Here is a 26,534-nt window from a genome sequence, read left to right on the forward strand (position 1 = left end):
CAGTATATGAACTTTTTATTCTTCATAAAGTGCTCAAAACATGAAGAACAAGCTCTTTATAAACAGGAGTTACAACTAGGAAGACCAACAGCAAAGCAGAACTGTGCCTGCTCTCTGCCCACCCCACCTGCAACTCTCCAAGTTGTGGCCAGGAGCAGAAACATCCAACGAGAACCTTGGGCTTCAACTCAAAACTCTTCTGAAGACATCCTCGCCCTGGGCATTCTGGAGACCCACAGTCAAGGACGAGCGGAAGATCAGGGTCAGGGCTGGTAATAGGTAGAGCCCGGAAGAATATGTAGTAGGAGAGTGCTCCCCTTCCCCCAGAAGAGATACCTACCCAACCCCCAATGAGCCCCCAAAAACATGACCCAAGACCTGGACACCTGTGGACACTATCCTCAGCTTTGATGAGTGATCCTTAGGGTAGATAACATTACAGGGGCTTTCACCTCATGTGTGGGGCTCCTCTGCTTCATCCTGGCAGAAGACATCACCCGTGGAGCACATCTCCTTCCAAGGCTTTCGGAGAGATCCCACAGGCCCTCTCAGGAAGAAGAGGAGGTCCCAGAGGAGCTCTCACCTCCTTGCTGGGCCAAAAGTATCCTCCTTCAGCACCTCCTCACCTCAAAACCTTTGCTAAAGCAGGGTACCACAAGTCACTAAAGGTTCCCTGCAGATGCCATGGGAACCCTGCCATGTTTTCTGCAAGCAAACCAGGGGCTGGGCCAAAGGACAGACACTTCATTTCAAAGTGCACTGCAGCCAAGCCAGGCAAGGCCATGGGGCAGAAGGGACAGGCTGAGAGAGCCGCTAGTGGGTGACAGGAGGGCAACAAAGGCTTTTTCCTAAGTACAGGCAGAATGAGACCTCCCACTTCCAGAATGTAGTTGTTATCCCAGGAACTTTCTCAACTGGGGAAGGAGGAGGAGGAGGCAGGAAAGTTAAAAGAGCAGTGGCAGCTTTGCCAGACCCTTAACTGAAATTAACTCTAGGGAAGGGGCACAGGGCACAGCAAGGCTGACCCATCCTCCTTTCCCATTTCCAGGGCCTGACAGATCTGGCCCCGTGTGCTCAACAGGGAGGGAGGGGGACAGCAAACAGAGGGAGAGGTCTACATCCAGAGGCTTTTGACCCCACCCACAAAAGGCACATTTTAATTGGTTTCCAAAAGTTCAAACCCCGCAGCAGCACAGAGTTTTGGCATCTGGACAGGCAACAAAAACAAAGATGGAGGCTTGATCCCCAAACATAAGCAGCTCAAAGCCCTGAGGCCTGTGGAGGGGCCCGCAGCTTGGAGGTGCACGAGGAGGTGCTCCCCTCACCCCTGCCCCAGCTCTGCGCACATTCACATGAGTGACGCTCAGTGGAAGATCGGAGGAGGGGGGCGGGTGCGCCTGGAGAACACACATCTCCCTCCGTCCACACGGCCCTCACTCTGCAAACTGCCAGAAACACACAAGATCAGGACACGGCAGAGACGAGACCAGACCATACAGGCTCCTTGCTCTCAAGGGAACAGACTCGAGGCTCCAGTTACCCATAACTGCAGAACGGGCAGCTTGGTTCCTGCCACAGCCGCAGGAATGCTAGGAGCCCTCAGCGGCTGGAGACAGATGAGGGGGACAAGGGCTTAGCCTTGGATGAAATGACTGACCGTTGTGGGGTAATACAGTATGTCCCAGATACCACATCACATTGCAGCTCACCCCTGCTCTGACTTGAGGGCTGAATTCTTTGTTCCAATACCCTGGAGCCCCCAAAACTAAGGGATATGAAAATAGGCAGGTGGGAGAGACCCAGGGCTCCCAAAGACACACAAGTTGTACATGGAACCTGATGCCTCCAGTGGGAGTCCCAAGGGCCCCTGTTCTAGCAACCCCCATGGACGCAGGAGGGAGGGGGAGCAAGGAGTGACAACGGAGGACAGACGGCAGCCTGCCCAGGTGAGAGTGAGTTCAGCAGGAGGGAGGGCAGCGCAGGCCCGGTTTGGGCAGTGGGCCCACGCCGACCCTCCTAGGGACAGGGGTGAGGAAGGCTACTTGGGGGGGTCAGGGGGGATCTGCAGCAGTGTGGGTGAGGTCTCCATGATCCGCACCAGCAGCCGGTCAATGTAGCTCTCCAGCTCCTGCACGTGCTCGTCCCGCTGGCTCAGCTCCCGCTCCCTCTGCAAGAGCAGGCCGATGAGCTCGTCGTGGGTCAGGTGGTAGTACTTGGCCGACTGGTCCAGAACACCTGAGTCCTGAGGCCGGGAATGCAAGTGAGCAGGGCAGCCTCAGGCCTACCTGCCCATCTGCCCACCAACACCCAGGTTTCACCCCTACAGGCCCCTGGAGTGGCCTCTGTCTCCAATGCAAGTGACAGCCTAACTGGCTTCAGGGCCCTGGCGTGGGGGACCGGGCCTGCTCCTTGCTCCACCCTGCCCAGCACCCTGCTCCTGACCTCGGGGCACCTGACCTCTCTCCACAGCACCACGTGTCTGGTCTGACGCCCTCTGGCATCCTGCCAGGCCTCACCTTCAGCCTCTTGGTGTCCACAGTCTGGCCAACCTGGGGAGCTGGAGCCACAGGCTGAACGCTGCCAGCTGTGACTGTCTTGAGCTTCTCCAGCCCACTGCTCAGAGCTGTGCTCAGGCTGGAGCGGGACTGCTTCCTGTCTGGGCTGCCCTCCGCCGGGCCAGCGCTGAGGGGCTTCACAGGGTGGGGACTGCGGAGACAGAGAGGAGACGCGTTACGGGGGGGGGGGGGTGCAGCACGACAAACACATGGGGCCACCTTGTCTGCTGGACAGAAACCAGCACTTGGTGGTGGCTGCCTCTGCACAGCCAAGGCCTCGGGGCAGCTGCGACCAGCACTCCTCAGCATGCCTTCCCTCCTCCTCCCTCACTGCTCTCCCCACTCCTTGCCCCACCGCCTGTCCCCTCGCCATCTTACTCCCTTAGAAGGCTGCCCCTTCACAGGAACAGCAGAGGCCGGCCCACTACCTTCTCTGCACCTACAGCCAGTCTCTACCAGGGCCACCCCTCCAGCTTCCCTCTCTCTTCCATACTGCACCCTTTCTCTAAGGGACTGACCGACCCTCCCAGCATCCCCATCTCCCAGGCCTGGGCACTCCCAGGCTGTGGGGCTCTCCGTGCTAAAACCAGGAAAGACCTGGGCAAACTGGGACGCTTTGTTGTTGTCTCTAAACTGGCTGCTTCCCAGCAGCAAGGACACAGGCCTGAGAAGCCCACCCAGCTACCCGCCCTCAGTCATGCCCCAGCTGCCCTCCTCCTCACCCAGTCCCACCAGCACATGCAGACTGCATTCTGTCTCCAGAAGTTCTTACCTTTCATTGATTCCTCAACCCCTCAGAACGGGCCCGGCCAGCCCATCACAAGTGCTCCTGCTGAGTCCACCTATCCCTCAGCTCTCAACTCCCTGACCTCTCTGTGGAGTTGACTCCCGGGCCACTCCCTCCTTTGGCCTGCTCTCCCTCACTTCCTCCCAAGACCTCCATCTGGTTTTCTGACCTCTGACGGTCTCTTCTCAGTCTTAGCTGCTAGGCTGCCCTTGGATCCCTCCCTTCCCTGCCTCAGCTCCCACCACCCCCAATGTCCATCTCCAACCCAGACCTCAGCCCTGAGCTCTAGGCCCACATACAGTCGGAGGCTGGCTCGCTCCACTCCGGGTCCAGCTTGGACGCATCACACTTGCCTCCACACCTGTCCTCTCCTGTGTCCCTCCCAGCAGTGCAGGGCTCCAGCCAGACACCTGGGAACCCCGATTCCCGTGCCGCAGCTCCAGGGCTAACAAACATCAAACCCTGCTGCCTCTCGCCTTCCCTCGCACCACCCCCTTCTCTCCAAGCCGGCACTGCCGGCTCAACTGCCTTCAGCGACAACTGCTCACTCAGCTCCTCGGAGGCAGGCTTGCCCACCTCCAACCACCCCTCTGCTCTGCTACGGGATGGTGATCTCCGCCTCTCCAATGTGTAAGCAGCCTTTACCGGCTCCCTAAGAAAACACAGTCTCCAACAGAATCGGGCCCTGCCCTTTCCTCCTGGGCCTCTCTACTCCTCCACACCCTGCAGGAAAGCCGGAAACATGCGCTTTCTCACCTTCGGGCTGTCACAAAAGCTGTCCCTCTGCAGAACACTGGCCCTTCACCTGCTGGCCTAACTCCGACTCGTGTTTCAAAGCCGTGCAAGGCCACTTCTCTAGGAAACTTTCCTGATTCTCCTAGGCTGACTATAGTGACCCTGCTCTGGGATCCCTCAGCACCTTGGACCTGTGACAGGTATGCAAACTGCAAGCATCAGGCCCCCGAATCAATTAACCTTTCCCCAAGGGACCTCTTCAAATCTATGCTTACTTTACAGAGGATAGGGACCATTCAGAAGTAGGAACCAAAATGGTTTAGCCCAAGGCCCTGAACTCCATCAGAGGAGGGAGAGCCCAGACCCAGAGAAGCCAGCTCTGTTACTCAGGGTAGGGCGGTGGATTCAGTCTCACAACCTGGGAAGAGTGGCAGAGAGGCCAGGCAAGGGGCAGACAACAGGGCAAACAATGCATCTCCTCTCACCTAGGAGTTTGCATTAGGGATGCGAGCTCAAAAGCTGCTCTAATGCGACCCATGGACTGTGCCTGCGGAGGGGAGGGATAGCTGGGTGGCATAAACCAACTCTGAACGGGTCCTGGGCTCTCAATCTGACTGCCCTCATACATCAGAGGGACCCCGGACCCCACAGCTTTCCAGGCCCCCATCTCCTCCTCTGAGAAATGGGGAGAGCTGTACTTGGCCCATCTACTTTAGGATGTAACGGACATACTGAATTCAGACACAAAGGCAACTCTGAAGGGAATAAAGCTTCCCTTTATACTCACTTCCCAAAGGTAGTGAGTGTAATCAGAAGTGAGGCTGGCACACAGCAGGGCCAGCTAAGGACACTGTCATCACAGCGAGGAAGCTGTAACCACCTCCTCTCCCTCACCTCTGGGAACGGCTTCACCACCTACCACTGGCAGAGCAGCCGAGGACAGCCCAGACTCCTTCCCTCCCACTTCTCACGTATCAGCATGGGCCCCCTGGGCCAGCTCTTCACGGTGCACTTCTATCTTCCTCACTGGACTGGGAACCGTCCAGGCATACCGGCGGACAGCGTCCTTCATCTCTACCTGGTGTCTGACACACAGGGTGTGCAGTGAATTTGGACAACTACACGCATGAGCCGGCGGGTGGAGGCTCCGGTCCAGGACCCCCACCCTGCTCTGCTCAGCAGAAAAAGCAGCCCCCCACTTCTTCACTCAGGGCTCCCAGAGTACTAGTGTCCTTCTGGACTTCACCACCCCCATCAACCCCAAGTGACCTGTGTCTCCTGACCTCAGCTCTGGTCACCCCTCACCAGTCAACCCGGTGAGGTCACAGCCTCATCATTCTTCCCAAACAGACCAATACCACGGTGACTGCAATCCCACAGGCATCCAGAGGCCACCCAGCACAGTTCTAAGCACATCGGGACCACCCCCTAAAAAGGCACAGATGCAAACCAATGAGGCGCCTGATGGAGCTACAGACCCTTTCTTCTGGGGGCGGGGGCATGGGCATTTCATTTTTCTTTTTGTCCTCTAAACAGCTCTTAGGCTTTCTCTCCCACAGACCTCAGTACTGGTCCCTCCTCTGGCTCTCTGCCTTCCGCAGCCCGCTCCCCTGCGGCCCCCCTCTGACAAGCATCACTGCCCCTGGCACCCAGTGCCCCTTGCAGCTGCGTGCCTGAGCACTCCACCCCCTTCTCCTGCCAGCCCACACTGGCTCTGCCCACTCCATTCCTCACTCCCTGCACCTCAAACCCCTGGTTTGTGGGGCACTCTGCTTGTCCAAGGACCCAAAGACGAGACGGTTTCAGAGCCGGTACCACAGAAGGGCTCCTTTCTTCAAAGCCCCCCTCTCCTGCCTCAGAGCGAAGGAGCCCTTCATCTGCCCCTGGAAGGGCCGAGGCTGGAATGGGAACACCTCAGCCCCTGGGCTGCTTTGCCCCCTCCTCCCACGTCCTCCTCAGGGTGACAGCTCACCTGGCACTGGACTGTGGCTCCTCAGCCGGTCGTGTCTCCAAGGGCAGAAGCACAAGCGGGGAGGCTGGGGTGGTTGCAGCGTGGTCCTCCCCGAGTGGGGCGGGGGAGCCCCCAGGGGAGGAGGCTGGCTCCCCAGGGGTTGGGGAGGAAGAAGTCAGGGGCTGAGCTCCAGGCAGAGGAGAGCATGGAGGGCTGGGCCCCCCGTGGCGGTGGCTGGCCCAGGGCGGGAGAGGGGGTGGTGGGAAAGCAGGCTCTGGGGGGGTGGGCAGCTCTTCCGGACCAGAGAGGATGGAAGATTCCCTGGACCCTGGAGGGGATGTGGACGGGAGACTGGGGGGGTCTTGGCTCCCCTGAGACAAGAAGGGGCTCACGGCATCCTCCTCTGAGGCCCAGAGGTCAGTGTGTTGGGAGCTATCTGGCAGGGGCCCAAGCCCCTCTCCTACTGGCCCCTGGCTCTGGGCCTCAGGGCCCTCAGGGCTTTCTCCTTTCTCTGGAGCCCCCCAGATCTGCTGACTCTGAGGAGGCAAGCTCTTTGAGTAACAGGGTATGGGGGTAGGACCCTCAGGGCAGCTGGTGGGCGGGGATAAGGAGGGCCCAGACACAGGAGGGCTGGCACCCTCCACTACATCTTCCAGACCTGGCCCACCCAGCAGGGTTCCGGAAGAATGGCTGTCAGACTCTGACCCAGGTGTCTCGCCCTCCTCCTTGGCCTCCTGTGGACCAGCAACAACCAGTGGACTTGGAAGGTCGTCTTCTCCTCCTGTCTCTGGCCCCCCGCTTCTCAGCCCCCCCGCCGCCGCGGCTGCCTCCTCCTCCTCCTTCTCCTGGGAACCTGAGGGTGTGAAGAGGCGTGGTGGCTTGGGAGGTGGCCTGCTGGGCTGTGGCCCCTGGTCCCACACCGGCTCAGGTCTGGGCTCCAGCTCTGGCTCCGGCTCCGACTCCTGCTCCAGGCGGGGAGGCCCCTCACTCCCCCTGTGGCTCACAGGCTCTGGTGACTCTGGCTGCATCTGGGGAGGACGCAGCTCATCAGACTCTCCCCGCAGGACTGGTGAGGGTGTCTCAGCTGCAGGAGAAATGGTCACCACATCCCAAGGCCATGGATCATCGACTGTATTGAGCTGGTGCAAAAGCTGGCCTTCGCCTTGGGAGGCCGCCTCCTGGCCCTCAGGGGCGTCCTCTGGGCCAGGCAGCCTTTCCCACACACTGATCACTTCAGGGGAGCTAAAGAGAGACGTCGCGCTGTCTGCTGGACTCTGCCCTGCTTCCCCTCCTGGGGCTGGCGGCTCCCTGTCCGCTTCAGAATCCGAGGCTCTCGGGTGCAGCTGGGCTGACGCAGAGGGCAGGCCGGCCCCTATCGGCCCCAGGGGCCCCGCGTCAGCCACACTGGTGCTCTGGCGGTCCAGTCCCAAGTCCAGAGGAACCCTGGGCTCCGGCCACACGCCGCTCCCACCTCTTCCTCCTCCCCCAGGGTCCCCCCGGGGCTCGGCTGCCTTCACTGTCATGGCCCCGCGGCCTTGCTCTTGCAGCCCAGGCACCTCCAGCCCCACTCCTCCTGCAGGGGCCAGGATCTTGCTCCTGGCCTCTGGACGCAGCCTGCTGGCAGCAAAGACGTTGAAGGTGTCGTCCCACTCAGGCGGGGCTTTCCCAGGGGAGGCCAGGGGGGTGGGGCTGGCCCTGGAGGCACTGGGGAGAGAGGGAGCAGGTGAAGGAGAGTTTAGTGCTATGTCGGCTATGAGTTCCTCGAAGAAAGGGTTGCTCTGCATGGAGGTGAGGAACGGGTTGGTGAGACCCAAGAATCCAGATGGGGCGGCTTCAGGGGCGGCGGAGGCGGCAGCAGCAGCGGGGGGGGCGGCTGCAAAATGGTTAGTGCTTAGCATGGGAGCAGCGGTGGGAGCAGGAGCGGGGAGGGCCGGAGCGCAGGGGGAGCAGGGGAGGTGGTGAGGAAGAGCAGCTGGGTCAGGTTCTACCTGAGGAGACACGTCCAGGCTGTGGAGGGAGACAAAACCGTGAGCCTCCTGGTTAATGCCAAGACCGGAAACGGCCCTGCTGAACATCACTGGCCTGCCCCCCACCTGCCACACCCACACAGGCCAGGTTCAGGCCTGTGGGCCAGGGGACAAAGGGAAGACCCCCACATGTAATATTATTAGGGGCTGCCCAAGAAGGAAGATGCTGGACAGAGCTCACTTAATCCCATGTACAGGCGGGATCCCAGATTCTACTCAACAGCTGACTTACGCCCATAGAACCAATCCGAAAGCCTCCTATATCCCTTTCAGGACTGAGAGAGGAAAAGAAATACTAGCTGCTTGGAGGGGATGAAGAGGCCAGAGAAAGGCCAGGCCTAGGAACACAGCAGGGCCCCTGGGATTCTGACGCTGCAACAAATGGGTTCTCCTGACCCCTTGCAGAAACAAGAGGTAATGACATCAGATATGACAAGGTGTCAATCAAAAAGAACCCGCCTGTCTCGTTTCTTAGAGGGGTACCACCACTTGCCCAGATGGACAGCAAGACACTGCTAAGGCTATCTGCTGTCAGGCATGCACCTGAGGCTGCCCCTCCCCAAGGGCACCCACGGGCCAGCAGCCCTGCTCAAGAGACGAAGGCTGGAATGTGGCAGCAGCAGCGACTCTGGATGTCACCAGGGACTTCCTGGGGTCCCCCATGCAGACAGACCGCTGGCTCCCCTGGGAACACCATTCCATGGCAGTGGACCCACACTCCCACAGACACCAGAGAACCCTCGCTGGCCTTCAGGTGTCCCCTCCGGGGTCCTCTCCGCGAGGGAGCATTCCCTGCACTTGCACCTCGCCTGTGGCGCACGGCTGACTTGTGGGCAGGAGCAGACTCTGAAAGTACAGCTCTTGGCTTCCCCAGGACAACCCCAGGAGACAGAAAACCAGGAGGACAGTGCAGGTAAAAAGGGGGACCCCCATGCCGCAGTTTTAGCACTCTGACAGTGGTTGGCAGCTGCCTTGTGGCTGAGCCCTCCTGTCAGGCCCAGACCTGGGTGGCCTTGCCCACTGCCTGCTTCCCATCTTCCAGTCCCCACTCTAAGGCCCAAGAGCCCCATTCCTTGATCCCTGCCCAGGTGAACATCCTGGGGACTCCTGCATGCCTCCATCTTCTCCACCTAAGCTCCTGCTTCTCCCGGGGAAACACTGGGGACAAGCCCAGGGGTGGCAGAAGCCAGGCTTTGCCAGCCAGCCTGTGAGGAATGCAGGCTGGGGTCAGAGGGGCACCTATGGAAGGAGGTCAGGAAGTCTGGAGCTCACCAGGATTCTTCCGGGAACCGGCGCCCAGACAGAGCAGGCCGTACACAGAGCTGGGCAGAGGCTGGGCCGGCTTGTCTACAAACCCGGGGGGTGGCCGTGCGCAGGCAATGGGAAGGAGTCCGGTTCAACCAGCAGCAAAAGTGGGCTTCCTAAGATAGTTTGTGATCCCAGCCTCACAGGCAGGGCGCAGCCGGGTCCCAAACCCTGGGTTTCTCTTAAGAATCCAGCTTCCAGAGACTCTCCTGACTCTTTAGCCCTGTAATAACTCCCCAACCAAGGGTGACTTCTCAGCCTCTTACTACCACCTAGAGATTGGTGTGGGGGGGTGGGGAGGAAGGTAAGAGAGTCCTATTGACTCCCACCCCGCCAGGCTTCCCAGCACTGCTCTGCCTCTGTGGTCCTGACATGGTGAAGATACCAAAAGAGGGCAAATCCTGGGCCTAGAGTCTCTACCCCCAAAGTGTCCCTTCCCCCTTTACTCCAAGTTGGCCGCAGGCAGACCCAGGCATACATGTCTACCTCGGGGACCAAGGAGAGCAATGGACCACCACCACGTGGGTGAAGGCCCTGTCCCCAGACTGCCCCTTCCAATGGAGCACTTATACCGGACACAGCCCAACCAGGCCCCAGGAACAGGGCTCAGCCCCCAGGAACAGGGCTACTCGGAGCCACCTCTCTCTCCAGTCCCCTTTGTGACAAGTGACCAGAAGGGTCTGAAGGAAGAGAGCTCCATCAACATTAAATAGCACCGGGCTTAGCTCTGCACACTCCCCCCTCCCCCCTTAGCCTTGGCCTGGCCCCACTCACCCTTGTGGTCTGACAACAATCTGGCTGGCAGTCAGGACTGCAGGGCAGGAGAGCAGCAGGGAAGTAGGCTGGGAACCCCAGGCAAGGCTAGCACCCTCCCCCCCACTCGCTCCCCAGAGGTACACACAAACCCGTTGGTATGGAACCAGCGAAGGGCCCTCCCTAGAGGAAGAGACTCCAGGTGCCAGGCCCAGCAGACTCTCAAAAGCCAGCGGCACCTCTGAGAGCATCCCGTCCATCCCCCCTACCCAGTAACGCCCCCTTCCCCCTTCCCCCCATACCCTCCCTTGCCCTGGCTCCACACCAGGTGCACACTTGAAGATTCTCACTTTAAAATGTCCCCTCCCTACCACTCCATCTGGCACGGATCAGAGACCCATTCCCATACACGGTTACCTCTGCAGGTTATGCTCTGAGGACAGGGCCCACTGTGCCGGCCTAGAACAGTGCCATCCCCCCACCATGCAGAGGGGACTTCAACATATATGGACTTGTCTTCTCTTTTAGGAACAAAGTGGGGGAAGAAATGAGAAGTCCAAATGTCTCTGCCCCCGCAACCTGAGGGAATAAAACTTCAGGGCCTGCAGGAACCTAAGGACAACTGGTGGAACCTGGCCCTTAATACAGGATCACCCCTTCTCTCTGACAGCCCCCTCTGCTTAAACTGACTGCATCACCAGGCCACCTCTGTAGCTGGAGGCCAGGTTCCACCGGGGGGGCAGCTCTTCCTTAGGCTGAGATGAGCTGTGTGTCCTTGTCATTTCCACGCACTGGTCCCAGAGGAGGCATGTGGATCTGCAAAAGCTCACCATCAGGCAGTCCCCCAAGAGGCCAAAGCCAGCCTTCGAGGCACACGCCCCCAGCCAACACGCCCTTCAGCCATCCCTCCGAAGGCAGGAGCTCCTGCTGCCCGCCTGAGATGGGTCTGATGTCCAGGAAATGTGTCCAGGAGACTGGACATATCCTCCTCCATCATCGGGGCACAATGAGGTGACAAAGAGGGGCCCAGGAAGCTCTAAGTAGGGACACTACATAATTTCCAAACCAGGACATCTTTAATATGGTAAAAGGGCAATATTAACTATAGCAGGAAAACAGGCACAAGCAGGATGGATCGAGGTCACTGGACATGTCATGTCCCTCATTTACCCCATGGGGAATGCCACTGAGACTCTGAGCTTTTGGCAGCCACCATGCACTCCAGGCTCATCGGGACCTTGACGTCCTACTTCTGGTGAGGGGCCAGGAGAGATGCAGAGACCACCAAAGGCCACCACAATACACTTGCCCCCATGTTGTACCACAATTACCCTAATTAAAAAATATTTGCATCCCACACGTGATCCCCTACTGTACCCAGGGTTCTGTGGTTAGTGTGAAGAGGACAGGACAGGTGAGCTCTGGTAGCCTGCCCACAGGGAGCTTATGCTCCAAAACGGTCAGAGAGGGACAGACACAAAGACAACCCTGTTTGGCTCTGGTGGGTTTAACACGCTTGGTCATGACACTCCTCAAACACACAGCGAGGAGCTTGAGCTGCAGCTCAGGACGCATGGCTCACAGCGGGGCTGGTGTCCCAGGGCCCAGACATCAGTCTCAACGACCGCCGCCCCTCCCCCACCCAGGCACACACACGGCCATGGGGCCCAGCGGACGAGGGCCAGGTCAGGACAAAAATGAGAACCATCTTTTCAGCCCTTCATATCCCCGTTCCTTCTCTTCCAGCCACTGGCTTCTCCAAAAGCAGCAGCTTTTTTCGTCTGGATACCGTGCACCGACCACATATTGCTTCAGGCCTCTCCTGCCACATGGGAGCACTAGAGGGCGCCGCTGCCCTTTCCAGTGAGGAACACCCAGCTATCTGCACTGGAAGCCCCAGGGCACAGGCACCCAGAACCCCTGGCCTGTGGACAGACCTTGGAGCCCCAGCAGGGACCCGCAGCTACCGTCAGTCACTCCGGTTCTGGAGGGTCTGACCTACAGCTTCCTGCCGTGAATTAGCTCACTTCTAATTCTCTCCTCAAAAGCCCAGAGCAAGCCTTCTGGGCAAGAGCCAACAGTCGTTGGTTCCTGGCCAACTTCCTGGCTCTGTCAAGGCCCATGGCCAGGGTGATAGCGACGGGCTCAATGACCAGGTCTCACGCCTGTCCAAGCCAGCCCACTTTACCCAAAGAACCCTGGCCCCTGCGGCCTATGCCCTCAAATGAGCCCCAGGGAGGGCAGGGATCCGTGGATGCCCTCCATCCTGCTGAGGACAAGCTCAGAATTCAAGGAGAGGGGCAAAACCTCAGCTTCCTTACGTCCATCAGAGACCCAGCTTGACTCTGAAAGGGAGTCGGAGACATGGAGACACAGGAGAAGGAAAACAGGGGCTATTCGCGGGAGTGAGGACAACCCCAACCTCACTTAAAGTCATGGCCTACAGGGGTCTGAGCCCAAAGCCTGGGCACACGCACAGAGAGATGCCCCCCCAGCATCCGTCTGTCCTGGAGAGGGCCCTGAGATGATCCACAGACAACCGTGCTGAGCCGTGCTCTGCGTTCCATCTGACCCAGGCCCCCCAGCTCCTCCCAGCAAACGCCCGATCCAGATCTCCTGTCACCTCCCTCCATACTACCACCTACAAATCTAAGTTGTCACAGGGCCACAGGCCCATTCCCTTTTTCCCCATCTTCCCTTGGCTGCAGGTGGCCAGCAGTTCCCCTGGGGTCTGGTGAGTAGGGGCTGGACAGCAGGGACCGAAGCTGACGTACCTAGCAGGGGAGGCAGAGGGCGTCACCCAGAGATTGATCCATCCCATCTGCCCATCTGTGAGGTGTATAGGCCGGGGGCGGGGGGTGCTGCCAGGTGGCCAGGCCCAAACCCAGCAAGGCCTGGCATTTCTCACCCTACCCCTCTCAGTGGACTCGAATTCCACAGGGAAAGAGAAGAACCAGGACACAGGAGTCCTCTCCCCTCTGCTGGGGAGTAACTGTAGGAGCCTCTCTCTTGACCCTTCCCCACCATGCCCAGACTTCGCACCCCACCTCCTGCCCACAGACCCATCAACAGGGGAGGGGCAGGCTCACTGAAGAGCAGAAACAGCTGCCCGGCCACATCGGCGGGGGCCACCACAGGTGCTGCCTCTCCAGGGCCGGCCCCAGGCCCTTGGGAAGCAGGGACATCTGCTCCTAGGACCTACGCCTGGCAGCTCTCCCTGCACCCTGCTGGACAATGCGGCAGCCTCCGATGGTCAGAGTTAGGAGGAGACAAAGGGGCGGGGTGGGGGTCGGGGCTGGGATACTGCAATTCGGTCATCTGAAAGACCAAATGTGTATCTCTCCTACGCATGTGGTCTTCATCCACAGTTTCTAGCTCATAGCTTCCAAAACCCTTGGAATTTCCTGAATAAGAGCAACTTTTAATACTTGGTCTCTTGTCCTCACTTCCTGAAATGCTTCAGAGCCATAAAGGTGAAATGAGCATCTTGTTATTCATAACAAGCCCCTTTCCACCACAACTGGGTTTGTGTTGATGAGGTGACTTTTAAAAAGCCCCTAAGGACCCTAAAGATGGAGGCTGGTTGCCAGGGGAACCAACCCTGACTAGAAGGGTGGAACTTTCAGCCCCACCCTGATTTCTGCAGAGGAGACGCGCTGGAAGTTGAATTGACCACCAATGGCCAATGATTGAATCACTCGCACTCGCACCTGCATGAGGAAGTTTCCATAAGAACGCCAAAGGACGGGGTTTGGGAGCTTCGGGGCTGAAGAACACGCGGAGATGCAGGGGGAGTGGGGTGCCTGCAGAGTGCATGGAAGCCCTACGCCCTTTCCCTGGACCTTGTCCTGCGCAGCTCTTCCATCATGCTGCTCCTGGGAAACTTATACAAGTTTCCAGCCTTTTATAATAAACCAGTGTAAGCAAAATGTTTCCAAGTTCTGTGAGCCACGCTAGCAAATGAATCAAGCCCAAGGAAGGAGGGGGTCACTGGGACCTCCGATCTATAGCTGGTTGGTCAGTAGCACAGGTGACAAGCTGGACTTGGGACAGGCATCTGGAGTGGCCGGTGGGGGTGGGGGGTCAATCCTGTAGCACGGAGCCTATGTGGGGTCTGATGCGTCCTCGGGTCGACAGTGTCTGCACCGAGCTGAACTGTAGGGCATCCAGCTGGTGTCAGAGAATGGCTTGGGCAGGTGGGAAACCAATCCCCACAGTGGAACTGGGTGCAGAATCCTAATTAGTATCAGAACCCTCTTGAGAGCTCTGCCAGGGCCTGAGCTCAAGGGCTCCTGTAGCCCTTCTGTGGATGGGACTCAGCACATTCAGAACAGAGCAGACCCCCAAGAGCAAGAGGTAACAGAGAAGGCCAGAGCCCCAACAGTGTCCAAGAACAGAAGGTCGGTCACAGATTTTAAGGGAGTTGTCCAGAGCCCCTTGCCAGGCCAGGGGCACAACTGGGGTAAGTGTATGAAGAGAGGGGTGGGGGCATCAATGATTTGATGGCTATCTCTCAGGGGGAAAAGGCCACAGAGCCAGCTGGGGTAGCTGGGGTGGGGGTGGAGGGTTTGAGGTAAAGGCCCCATCCCACCTCTCCACCTGCCAAGGCTTCCTGACCTTGAGGCCAGAGGGCAAGGGGTGGAGGCTGGGAAGCAAAGAATTCACTCAAATGGCCTTCCTGGCTTTTCTCCCCTTCCTCCCCCTCCCTCAGGGGATAAGTGTGCCAACTCATGAAGGGAGACCCATGAGAAGACTGGACTCCTCAATCCACAGGGCCCCCAGGGCGCTGTGCCCTTGCAACTTACCTGTGTCCATGTGCCAACAACGAGCCTTGGCTTAGGGAAAGGGGTGCCCCCAACCATTCAACCATGCAAAGCCAGAGCCCCAGCAGCCTGCCCGAGGGCCCCATCTGCTCCACCCTCCCTGCCCCAGGATCCAGGCTCCCCGAGGAGCAAAGCTGGTTTTGCCAAGGACGTAACGTACCTGGGTTTCTGAGTTGCTTCCTTGGCTTCTCTCAAGCCAAACCAGCTACTCTTGGCCTTTTCCTCCCCGCTGGATGAGTGGTGGGGGGAAGCCCCCAGGGCAGGACCCCCTTTTTCCCCCAGAGAGCCACGGCGCCCCAACTCGCTCCGACTCAGCCCCTGGTGGTGATGGTGGAAGAGGCCCATCCGGGGCTTCCGCTCCTCCTTCCGGGCTCCCTCCTTCTCGGCCACAGCCTCAGAGGAGGCCACCATGGGTGTGGCGACCTGCACTGGCTTTCCCTCGGGGAGCCGGGCCCCCTCCTCCTCTCCAGAGCGGCTGGCGCCAGGGGCCAACACTTTGGCCTGAGAGCTCAGCTCCTCCTGTCCAGGCAGCACCTCTGAGCTGTTGGTGCTGCGGCTGCCTCTGCCCCCGGAGTCATCTGCGGGCCGAGGCCCCTCCTCGGCGGGCCGGGAAGACACGCTGTGCAGGGAGCTGGAGGGTGGAAATGGGCCCGAAATAGAACTGCGGTGCCGCACGGGGGCCTGGGGCTCCTCATTGTAAATGTGGCTCCCGTTGACGCAGAGCGAGGAGCGGGAGGCAGTTTCCAGGTGGCCCTGGAGGTCCAGAAGGGATCGGGGTGGAGCCGCTCGCATCTGGCTGGCCTCATCACTGTAGGTCCTTTTGTGGGTGAGCAACTTGGGGGACTGGGTGGAGTCCCTGCCTGAAAAGGAAGCACCCATGGAGTTAGCAGCAGGAAGAGCAGCCTGTTTCCTGGCCCGGCCCCCCAACCCTCCTCTGCCCCCCAGGGTGGGCAAGGCCCTCATTCACTCACCCCCTTCGCTGGACAGCCAGCTGCTGCGGCTGGGTGAGCGGGTGAGGAGCTCGGCGCCCGGGCCCTGGTAGGCCAGGCTCCCGCTGGCCGAGGACAGGGTGCTGTCCGAGCCCAGCGAGGTGTTGGACTGTGTCAGGGAGGACTTGCGAAGCTTGTTGCGGAGGAAGAAGCCTTTGGCTTTGCCCATCTTGCCCAGGCTGCCCAGCTCGGGGTCCTCCAGGGCGCTGCTTGGGAGGATGGCGGAGGCAGACTCCAGCTCAAACTTCTTCTTGCCCTTCATCTTGTCCTTGATCTTGCTGAAAGGGGACCGCGGCTTGTCCTTCATGGACAGGTCAAACATGCTGGCGCTCAAGTTGTTGCGAGTGAACTGGATTGTGACTTGGATCTCTCCACGTTCCTTCTCCTTCTTGCCGGCCTTGGAGTGCAGTTTGTACCACCTGCGAGAAAGGGGGCGGGGTGGAGCTCCGGTCACATGCCCAGGGAGCCTGCCCTCCCCCGCCCCATGCGGGCACCTCGCATGGCCTCTCCCCACAGTCTCCTGCCCTAACACACAGGCCCAGCCTTCTGAGCTACAGGCATAGCCGAGAAACGATCTACAACTTGTCTGTGATGGAGAAAACCACATCCCGAGCAGGGGAATCTCCTTGGTGCTACTGGTTAGGGCAGGAGGTACCACTCCATGCCACCCTCCCATCGCCCTTCCCAGGAGCTCAGAGATCTCCCCTCTGCCCCTCCCCACTCCATCTGAAACTCTGAGGCCCAAAGGGGTGAGGCTGGGTGGGAGGGGCTCTTAACATCCAGGCCCCTGGGGTAGACAGACCTACCCACATTTCTCCCTGTTTACATCATCTCCTCTGGTTCGTCCCAGCCAAAACTCCGCTCTGAGCCACCGGCGAGCCCAGGAAAGAACAGCTCATCCAGAGGCCCAGGGCCAGGAACACATGTACACACACCTCACTCACTCACTGACTCGTCCAGACCCCACCAGGAACACCTCTGCACACAACGGCATACAGGGGCCTCAAGCAAGAGACCCAGGGGAGGGCAAGAGCGCTCCCATCTGTTGAACATCCCGTGTGTGTCACAATGGACTACAAGCACACCTTACAACAAGCCTGGGGGGTTGGAGCCACTACCCTGATTTCATACAGCAGGAGGTCAAGGCTCAGAGTTAAAGTAACTCCTCCAAGAACAAGCAGCCAGGAAGGAGAGAGGAGATGGAGAGCGGTTTTCATCACTCCAAAGGCCATGTTCTTTCCACTCCACACTCCCAGAGAGACCCCTAACACACACGACCACTGCACAGGGTGGGTGGAGCCCGCCCCACAGAGGACGGGTGTGCACAGGGCTCTTCCCTCCTCTGCAGCCCAAATCCTCCTGCTGACCAGACTCCTGGCCAGCAGCAGCATACAGCTTCTGTGCGGAGCAGCTAGACGCCCGCAACCCGGTCCCCCTCCCATTCTACTCAGCAGACCACACCCCAGCCCAGCTCCTACAGATAGGAGCACAGAGATTCCGCAGAGAAACTGAACCAGATAGCTTCTGGACGTAGGGACACCAAGCCCAAATGACAGGCTCAGGTACAGGGCCGAAAACAGGAGTGACTGAAAATCAGTCCCCTTTCTCACACCAGCATCCAGAATGTGTAACCACCCTCGCACAGAAGAGCTTAATACAACACTCAAAGGATGTGTTCCAGATAAGTTGGAGGAAATCTCCCAGAAAGTAGAAGGGCAAAGATGAGGTGATGACTGGAGGTCAGTCCAAGCAGGTTTATCACCAAGTAACTGGAGAGTCAAGAAAAAGAAAGGAGTCTGCTTCCATGTGTGGGGGACTTGGGAGCCCTCTCTCCCACCCACAAAACAAGAAAAAAGCTGAGCAAGCTGAAAATCAAGAGCTCACAGGGGATTTTTAGGGCAGTGAAACGATTCTGTAGGATACGGTAATGGTAAACACATGCTATTATGTATTTAGCAGTACCCACAGAATATAACACAATGAGTGAACTCTACTATACACTACAGGCTCTAATTAATACTGATGCATTGGGATTGGTTCATGAGCTGTAACCAACGTACCACACTAATGCGAGATGTTACTAAAAGAAGAAACGGGAGGGAGGGAGGGAGAAAAGGGGGCCAGAGTTAGGGAGTATATGTGAACTCTCCGTACCTTCCATTTGTTTTTCTATAAACCTAAAACTGTTCTTAAAAAATTAAGTTTTAGGGGTGCCTGGGTGGCTCAGTTGTTAAGCATCTGCCTTCGACTCAGGTCATGATCCCAGCGTTCTGGGATTGAGCCCTGCATCAGGCTCCCTGCTCAGGGGGAAGCCTGCTTCTCCCTCTCCCACTCCCCTGGCCTGTGTTCCCTCTCTCGCTGCCTCTCTGTCAAATAAATAAATAAAATGTTTTTAAAAAATTAAAATTAAAAAACCTCTATTAATTTAAAAGGAGAAGGGAGAGGGAGGGAACAGAGAGCACAAGGAGGAAGAAACATGTGCAAGACATAATACAAGAAAGTTTTCCTGACCTGAAAGACATGAGCACCAGCACAGAAGGGCCACACGCAAGTAGCACAAGGAACAGAGAGACCCGGCCAAGAGGTCTCACTGTGAGGTTTCAGAATACCAGGCAGAAGAAGGAGACCCTGAAAGCTTCCACACAGGGGACACAGGTTCGTGTGTTCAGGAATTAGACAAACATTGGATCCTCACTCGTCACACACCCTATGGAGTCATGCCTTCAAAATTCTGAGGGAAAAGTTTTCCAGCCTAGAATTCTAGACCCAGGGGCGCCTGGGTGGCTCAGTCATTAAGCGCCTGCCTTCGGCTCAGGGCATGATCCTGGAGTCCTGGGATCAAACCCCACATCGGGCTTCTCCACTGGGAGCCTGCTTCTTCCTCTCCCACTCCCCCTGCTTGTGTTCCCTCTCTCGCTGGCTGTCTATCTCTGTCAAATAAATAAATAAAAAATCTTTAAAACAAAACAAAACAACAACAACAACAAAAAACTTAAAAGAAAAAAAAGTTAGTCCATGTTTAAAAAAAAAAAAAAAGAAAAAATTCCAGACCCAGCCAGAGAAGCACGAAGGTGGAACAAGGCCTGGGGAGATGGTCAGAGTGGCCACTGAAGGGCTCAAACTCCCTCAGTACATACACACACCACACCCACATATACCCCATACTACCCACCCTCCCACACACCACCCCCCCCAGCACTGCACACTATACTACACCACACACACACACACACACACACACACCACGCTACACCACCCTTCCACGTGCCTCAGTCAGTGCAACGGTGGTCACCCCCCAGCCCTGAGATCTGCCCACCCCACAACACCAGCTCCCTGAGCTTCTAAGGCACAAACAGGTTGGGAGTGGGGGATCTTTTGTATGAAAAAAGGTCTTCCCAGGGGCACGTGCAGTTGCACCCATTTGGGAGAGTCCATCAAGACTGCACCCTTGTGTGCCCATTACGGGCTACGCGCCTGGCCTCTCCGGGGTGACCCACATCCTGGCCCAAGCAGAGTAAGCCAGGGCTGCTGGTTTTCCCTCCTAGACCTGGGGGACCATCCACTGGGCAGGCTGCAGCAGGACAGATGGCACAACCAGGGAGGGGGGAGGGCCGTGCTCCAAGTGTGGCTGCATATCTCCGTGCTCTCATGGTAAGCAGGGGCAGGGGGAGGGTGGGAGGAGTACAGAGAGAAGAGAGACAGACTGAAGGCACGGGTGAGAGGATGTGCCGCATGGGGTAGGGGAAGAGGGGGAAGGACGGGAGATTTACTAGAAAAACGAACCAGCTTGCATCGACATCCTCATATCCCTACTTTCTCCAGCCAATGCCACCCTGGGCCTGACACTCAGTCTTTAAAGGCCAAGCCCTAGTCACCTTCCCCAAACCCAGACCAGGTCCTGTTTAGTACAGAAAGAGCCTGGCAGGTGGGCCAAAGAGAAGTGTATGGACTCCACCCCAGCCCACTAGGCCCTGGATAACTGGAATGGAAGCACACACATCCTTTGCTGGGGCGTGAAGGTCAGGGGCCTCAGTCCCAGCTGCTCACACTCCACACATCACAGCATTAACAGTCGCTGTCTGTGGGGTTGGGGGGTGAAGCCGCAGGGAACAATGACGCCTACATAGAATATTTTTGTCCAGTTTGAATTTTTTTATAAGGAGCATACTTTACTGTCGGAATAGGGAAAAGAGACAAAAGAAAACGCCCGCTCCTATCTTACCTCCTCGGTTGCCTGAGCCACAGAACAGGCGGCTGGCCTCTCCCCCCCACCCCTCAGCTGAAGGGAGGATGCATCATTAGCCCATGGTGACATTTGGGTCCTCTGCCCAGACGATCCTGGCCTCCTGCCCTTCCCCACCCCCTCTCCCATAAGGTCACCTGTTTCTCTGTTTCTTCTGCTCTTCCCTATGGAATTTGGGTCTGTTTGTCTGTCTCTCTCTCTCTCTGACCTGCTTTTCAGGAAGTCCGGAGTGAAAAGACTTTCCTTACCATCTTCCGAGACTCCCCTATCCAGAGCAGAGTTAGGCTTAGAATGGCATCTGGACCCCAGCCGCTGTCACCCATCTACCTCCCTACCAGTCCAGGGCAGGACTGAACTGGACCCTGCTAGGCACCTCGGGCACCCTGGAACTCAACCAGAGCAGGCCTTCTCCCAGGAGTGTGACCCACACAGGCTGGGATGGCAAGGCCACACAACCACCAGCTCCCAGACAAAGGTCACATGCCTCCCCTCGACCCTTTGTCCCTGCTTCCTCCTGCCTGTCCGGATGGCCCCCTAAGAGGTCCCGACCTGCCAGGCACTGTGGCACACAGTCCACTGCAGGCTAGAAGGCCATAGACGTTGCTGGCGTGGGCTGATGATCCCTCCGTGAAAGACGGAGACTTTCTCTTTACAGAGCCCCACATACAGCAGATTCCAGAGCAAAAAGGCACTGGGCATCCCATCCCCACAAACTGGGGCTCCCTCGGGGAACATGACTGCAGGGTCCGACAGCCCAGCCCAAGTCCTACTTCCTCCAGGAAGATCTCACAGCTGCCACCATCCAGGCCTGGCCCAATCTCTCCTCTTTCTGACCAGGCACACGCACTCGGAACCAAACTCACTCTACAACCAGACCTGGTTGCACTCTGCTCCACAGCTACCTGGCCCTGTCATTTTCTGGGTGCCCGGGGTCTCCCGAGCTGGACTGGGTTCCCTGCAAATGCTTCCTGAGTGTCCCCCAGGGCACAGAGCTACAGATGAACAGTGCGTGGCAGTAAATCTCGAGATGTCACAAGGCCTCCATGATTCCCGGCCTGCACTCCCTCTCGCCTCCCTCTTGCTCTGCCTACTCCTCGCTTGGAGCTCTCATCCAGATGCCTGCAGCCGCGAAGCATGGTGGCTAAGAGCCGGGCTCTGCGGCCTGAGTGCACACCCTGGCCCCATCACTTACCAGGTTACTTCCCTAAACCTCTGCTTTCTCAGCCACGCAGTGGGAGACCATCCTCTCGGGGCAACAGGGCAGCACAGAGCAACGCTACCCATTCACTCTCAGATGCTGTGAGAGTCCTGGCAGGTGGGGCACCCGAACGCTCCAAGGCCCAGGCAGCACGAGCTCGGGAGAGAAGGGTGTTCTCTCCTGAGAGACAGCATTATCTGGGACTCATCCCAGGTGCGCCGGCAGCCAAGCCAGGATGGGCACTGACAGGAAAGGAGTCAGAGAAACTCCCTTGCTGCCCAAGAGGTATGCACAACTACGGGGGCTGCTCTTCGGGAGTAAGCTCTCAGCGTTTCCCAAACTGGAAAGTGCTAGAGGGTCGCTGGATCTGGCCAAAATGCGGATCTGCAGCCGTGGGCGTCTGCGAGGCTCCAGTTCCACCCAGCTTCCAGGGGATGCCTGCCCTGCTGAGGACCACACGTGAGTAGGGGAGACACATGCTGGGGCTAGAGACCCAGCAGAGCTAGCCTTCCTGCACGCTCGTGTCCCAGGCTCCGTAGCTCCTTTACCATCCACACAGTCCAGGAGGCCAGGCCCATCATCCCCATTCTGTGCTTGAGGAAACTGACCTACAGAGAAGGTCTGTCACTTGCCCAAGTCACCCAGCCAGTGAGCAACGGACCTGGAACCTGAACACGAATGTGCCGAACCCTCAGCCCATGCCCTTGACCTTTAAGATGTAGCATTTCTTGTGACACCTGGGCGGCTCAGTCAATAAAGCGTCTCCCTTCGGCTCAGGTCATGATCCCACCCTGGGATCGAGCCCCACATCACGCTCCTTCAGCGGGGAGCCTGCTTCTTCCTCTGCCTGCCACTCCCCTTGCTTCTGCTCTCTCTCTCTGACAAATAAATAAAATCTTAAAAAAAAAAAAAGATGTCGCATTTCTTATACGTCTGAATGCAAACACTCAGGCCTCTGGACACCCTGAGGGGATGGAAGCTGGAAAAGGCCTGGAAGTACACCACGGATGCTGGCGCCATCCCAGGAGGAGGCAGCCCTGAAAGGTCCGTGAGGGAACCTTGGGGTTTGTCCTGTTCCCAGGCCATTAAAACCTTGTCTGAGGGCAGCCCAGCCTCCCCCAGTGGCCATGAGAGTCCAGAATTCCTGGGGGGTGCAGAACCATGGAGAAGCCTTCATGGCCACCTGCTCATCAGCCAAACCTCCCCCAAGCTCCCAAGGCGGCTGACGAAAGTTCATCAGGCCCAGCTTGGACTTAGGTCTCAGCCCTTAGCCTCTTCCCCTGCTAGACATCCCCCCAAGTCCCGGGGGCAGAGGACAAAGGTGGGATGGAGGGGGTGGGGGACTAGTTGACCCACCTGTTACCAAGATTATGGCCTTAGGTTCTCCTCCGCCCACCACCTCCACCTGTCTCTCCGGGAACAATGCAGCTGGCTAACAGCTGCCACACACCGTAACTGACCTGGGGCCAATGTCACACCCACACGTGCCAGAGCCAAGGTGGCTCCTGTCACACACCAGGGGCAGTAGGGGCTGCGACACACAGGTCGGGGCACATCTGACTCATCCCCAATTCTTATCAGTCCCAAATTCAGCCTATGATCCAAATCATGGTGCCCCTTCTGAGCCCCCACACATCATTTGTTTCAGTCCCCAAACCCAGGAACCATCTTTGTCTCTTTTTTCCCCCTCGCACCCCCGCTCTAAACTTTGAACTCTGTTGGCTCTATGTGCAAATTTTCACCACTGTCAGCCTACAGTCCAGTCCACCCCCTCTCCCTGCTGGATGTGACGATCCCCTGCTTCCTTGCTCCACCAGCAAATGGGCACAGCACACGCGGCTCCTCAGAATGGTGGGAAGCTCCCATCTTTTGAGTCCCGGCTCCTCTGACTCTGTGAGTCACTCCTCCCACACTGCCCTTGGTGATGTCCCTGAACCTGTCAGGCTTGCTCCCACCCCAAAGCCACTGCTCTTGCTTCTCCCCCTGCCTGCGACACAGGCCCGGGTCTTCAGGCCAAGGCTCGCTCACTCACTCACTCACATCACGCGTCAGTTCATCTGAACCTCCTCAGGCTTCCCTCAGTCCCTCCGCTGCCAGGGCTCCTTGCCTTACTCTGTTTCTTCAGCGTACTTAACACTACCTGACATCGTGTGTGTGTGTGTGTGTGTGTGTGTGTGTGTGTGTCCCCCACACAGCACAACAATGTACATATTCATGGCTGTGTGACATCTGTCTTCCTCTGCTCTACAGGCAGCAACTGTATTCTGCTCATCTCTGCGTCCCCAGCACTTAAAACAGCAGACACTCAAACATTTGTTCAATGAACTAACAAATTAATCTATGAATTGAATTGACTTAGGAATTTGTCCATCCCCGTTCGCAAGTGAACAATTGTGTAACGTTTCTCTCATTACAAACCCATGGGTCTCACCCATGCGACCAGGAGCTCCCCAAAAGCAAAGAGGGTGCTCCCTGCTTACCATCCCCAACAGGAGCCCTCTGAGCGCAGAAGCCCCAAGTGCCAGGCTTAAGGGGACAGTTCCAAAAGGGGGCTTACCTTAATCCTGACAGCCTCATCGCCCATGTCTGAGTGAAGAGTCTCGTTCACTTCCCAGCCAGATCTGGGAAGTGCCCAGCCCAGTGAATGGAGGTCGGTGACGGGAGGTCAGGTGTTGACCCCAGTCTAGCCCATCAGTAGGACACGATCTTATCACCATTAACAGCTACACCTCTCCTTTATCACTTACTGTGTGCCCGGTACTATACTAAGCACTCACCACACCGGATGGTATCTTACTAATCCTCCCAACAGCCCTGTGAGCTGGGTGTGGGAGGCAGCCTTTGCGGGTAGCTACAGCGTGGACCTCGGAGCCAGGCTACCCGGTTTAAACCCCTGCCCCATCACCTGTATGACCTTGGGCAGGTCACTTAACCTCTCCACACCTCTGTCTCCGCACCTATGATGCGGGGTAACACCTGTCCGCTCTCCTCACAAGACCGCTATGAGGATGAAGTGAGCTGTGGAACACTCGGAGAACGGGGCTCGGCACACGAGAAGTGCCACACAAGCGTCAGCTCACATACTTCTGCCAACCCCGACACGGGGGAAAGAGAAGTCCGCTGGGTTAAGTCACGCACTTCTCATCAGTAAGCAGGAGAGCCAGGATGTGAACTCAAGCTCCCTGACTCCGGAGCCCCTGACCATCATCACTGCACTAGGCTGCCCCTCTCTGCACGTACAACACACACACACGTGCGCACAGAAGCAAGAAATCGCATGTCCCTGCCCAACCAAGGAATCCAAAGTCACCCCCTTATCTCTCTAGGCAGGGGTATGTGTTCGATGGAACACAAGTTACATCTTGATTTCTCTTAACCTCTACCTAGAACTTAGCATTTCTGCCAATTATGAGTTTTTGCAACAGTCATGGTATAGTAGCAGTACCAGGAAGTGTGTTAGCAAGGGAAACCAGACATCTTCACATCCCATTGCAGTTGTGGCAGATGTTACAGAATATGGTTTCTACTCCTCAGGACTCTGAACTTGAACGTTATTAGACAACCACGGGACTGCATCGTTTAGTACAGTGATAAAGGACATGTTACTGTAGCAAATGTTTCCATATATTGATAAATGAACTTTGATATCACTGGTGTACTTTGTAATCCTGTACATTTGAAGATCTTCTTCTGAGAAGGGGTCTACAGAGACCAAAGCGGTCCACGGCACAGAAAGGGCTAAGAGTATCTGCTCTAGAGAGGGAGGGAGCAAAGGCAGCAGAAAGGCAGGTCTCCTCCTGCCCCACTGCGTGCACCCAGAGGAGTGGCACTGCTCCCCACTTCCTACCCAGGGGCAGGGGAGGGCCTGGCCAGGGGCCAGAAGCTGGCTCAAGGCCCCGAGTCTCGCCAGCGTCACGCTACAGTGCTCAGTCTAACCCTCAGATACCCTGCATACCACTGAAGGTGATTCCAGAAAAACAAAACCAGCCAAGTGCGCCTGCTGGCTAGGGAGCAGGCAAGTGTGTTTCGCTCATACCCCCGAAACCACAATCTCTCAGATTCCGGGGGTGGCTCCTCACCCGATCCTCCCCTGCTACAGCTATAACCCATCAGGGGTGCGGTTTCTCTCTGACGGCTATGGATGCCACCCCGGCCTCTCCAGACACAGGTCTCACCTCAGGCTACCGAACGGCTACCGCCAGGCTGGGGATAAGGGGGTCTTGCAGAGGTGACAGTTGTCGGCATCAGACCTCACCCCCCGGGGCAAACGAAGCTAAGAGGCCTGATGTACTGGCTGGAGAATCTTCCAGAAGGAAAAGTGGAGAGCCACCACAAAGGAGAGAAAGATATACTGATCCAATTCTCCCTTCCTGGCCTCACTCTCCCCATCTGGAGAGTTAGTACAAATGGGGAGGCTGCAGGGCTCTGGAGTAGAAAGGATATGCGACCCAAAAAGGAGATGTTGGGGGAAACTGCAGGAGGAAACAGCAAAATATCTATCCTTCACATCATCTGCGCCCGGATTCCTACTCCAGGCCAGCCATCAGCCATTTCAAGCAATGTTGTACAGAGCATACCATTTGCCCTCAAGATCCCTGCTGCCCCAGAGACGAGTTACCTTTTCCCACCATCCCCGGGCTCACGAGGCCCTACAATCCTGCTCAGGCAGGAAACCCGTGCCTTGTAAATAACTAGTTCATGCACACGATCACGGGGCAGGGGGATTTTTAACTTGAAAGTCATCACTAATGGAAACATAACGGCAAAGAACTGCCATTCCTGGTATTCCTCAGTGAACACCGCCATCCTGCCCATTCCTACAGAGAGTGACCAAAGAGTTGAGAGGGAAAGCTCTTCCTTCCGCCAGGTTCCTGACAGATACGGAGGAAAAGGCAGAACTGGGGACCAAGGCAGCGCTCATCCATGAATGCGAACACCACGGTGATGGGGAACTTCGTACCGGCTGGGTCGGGGCAACAGGACCCGCCGCTCCACCCAGGCCTCACTGATGGAGAGACACTGACGGCGAGGCCACGGAGCAGCATTAGCCACCCCCCCACGGAAGGACGCTTGCCTGCAAGCGGGGCATGGGGACCCTGAGCTAGTGCTCAGGGGCTGGAGAACTGGGGTGAGGTGCAGGATGACGAGCTCCTCGGCTGGGGCCGTAG

General features: G+C 57.5%; 1 protein-coding gene across 2 annotated transcripts in view; it reads right to left on the minus strand.

The window, feature by feature from the left end:
- RAB11FIP5 (RAB11 family interacting protein 5) overlaps positions 1-26,534 on the minus strand; it is a 36,685-nt gene continuing 10,151 nt past the window's right edge. Inside the window, exons 2-6 of one of the 2 annotated variants that reach the window (XM_026483039.4) lie at positions 15,908-16,344; positions 15,097-15,796; positions 6,050-7,732; positions 2,517-2,706; positions 1-2,242 (exon numbers count right to left, since the gene is read on the minus strand). In XM_026483039.4, coding sequence (XP_026338824.2) covers positions 2,039-2,242; positions 2,517-2,706; positions 6,050-7,732; positions 15,097-15,796; positions 15,908-16,344 — 3,214 coding nt within the window. In that variant the 3' untranslated portion in view covers positions 1-2,038. The remainder of the gene's footprint in view (positions 2,243-2,516; positions 2,707-6,049; positions 7,733-15,096; positions 15,797-15,907; positions 16,345-26,534) is intronic. The other variant, XM_026483048.4, reaches the window with a different exon arrangement.

Source organism: Ursus arctos, unplaced genomic scaffold (assembly GCF_023065955.2).
Source record: "Ursus arctos isolate Adak ecotype North America unplaced genomic scaffold, UrsArc2.0 scaffold_8, whole genome shotgun sequence".
NCBI lineage: Eukaryota > Metazoa > Chordata > Mammalia > Carnivora > Ursidae > Ursus > Ursus arctos.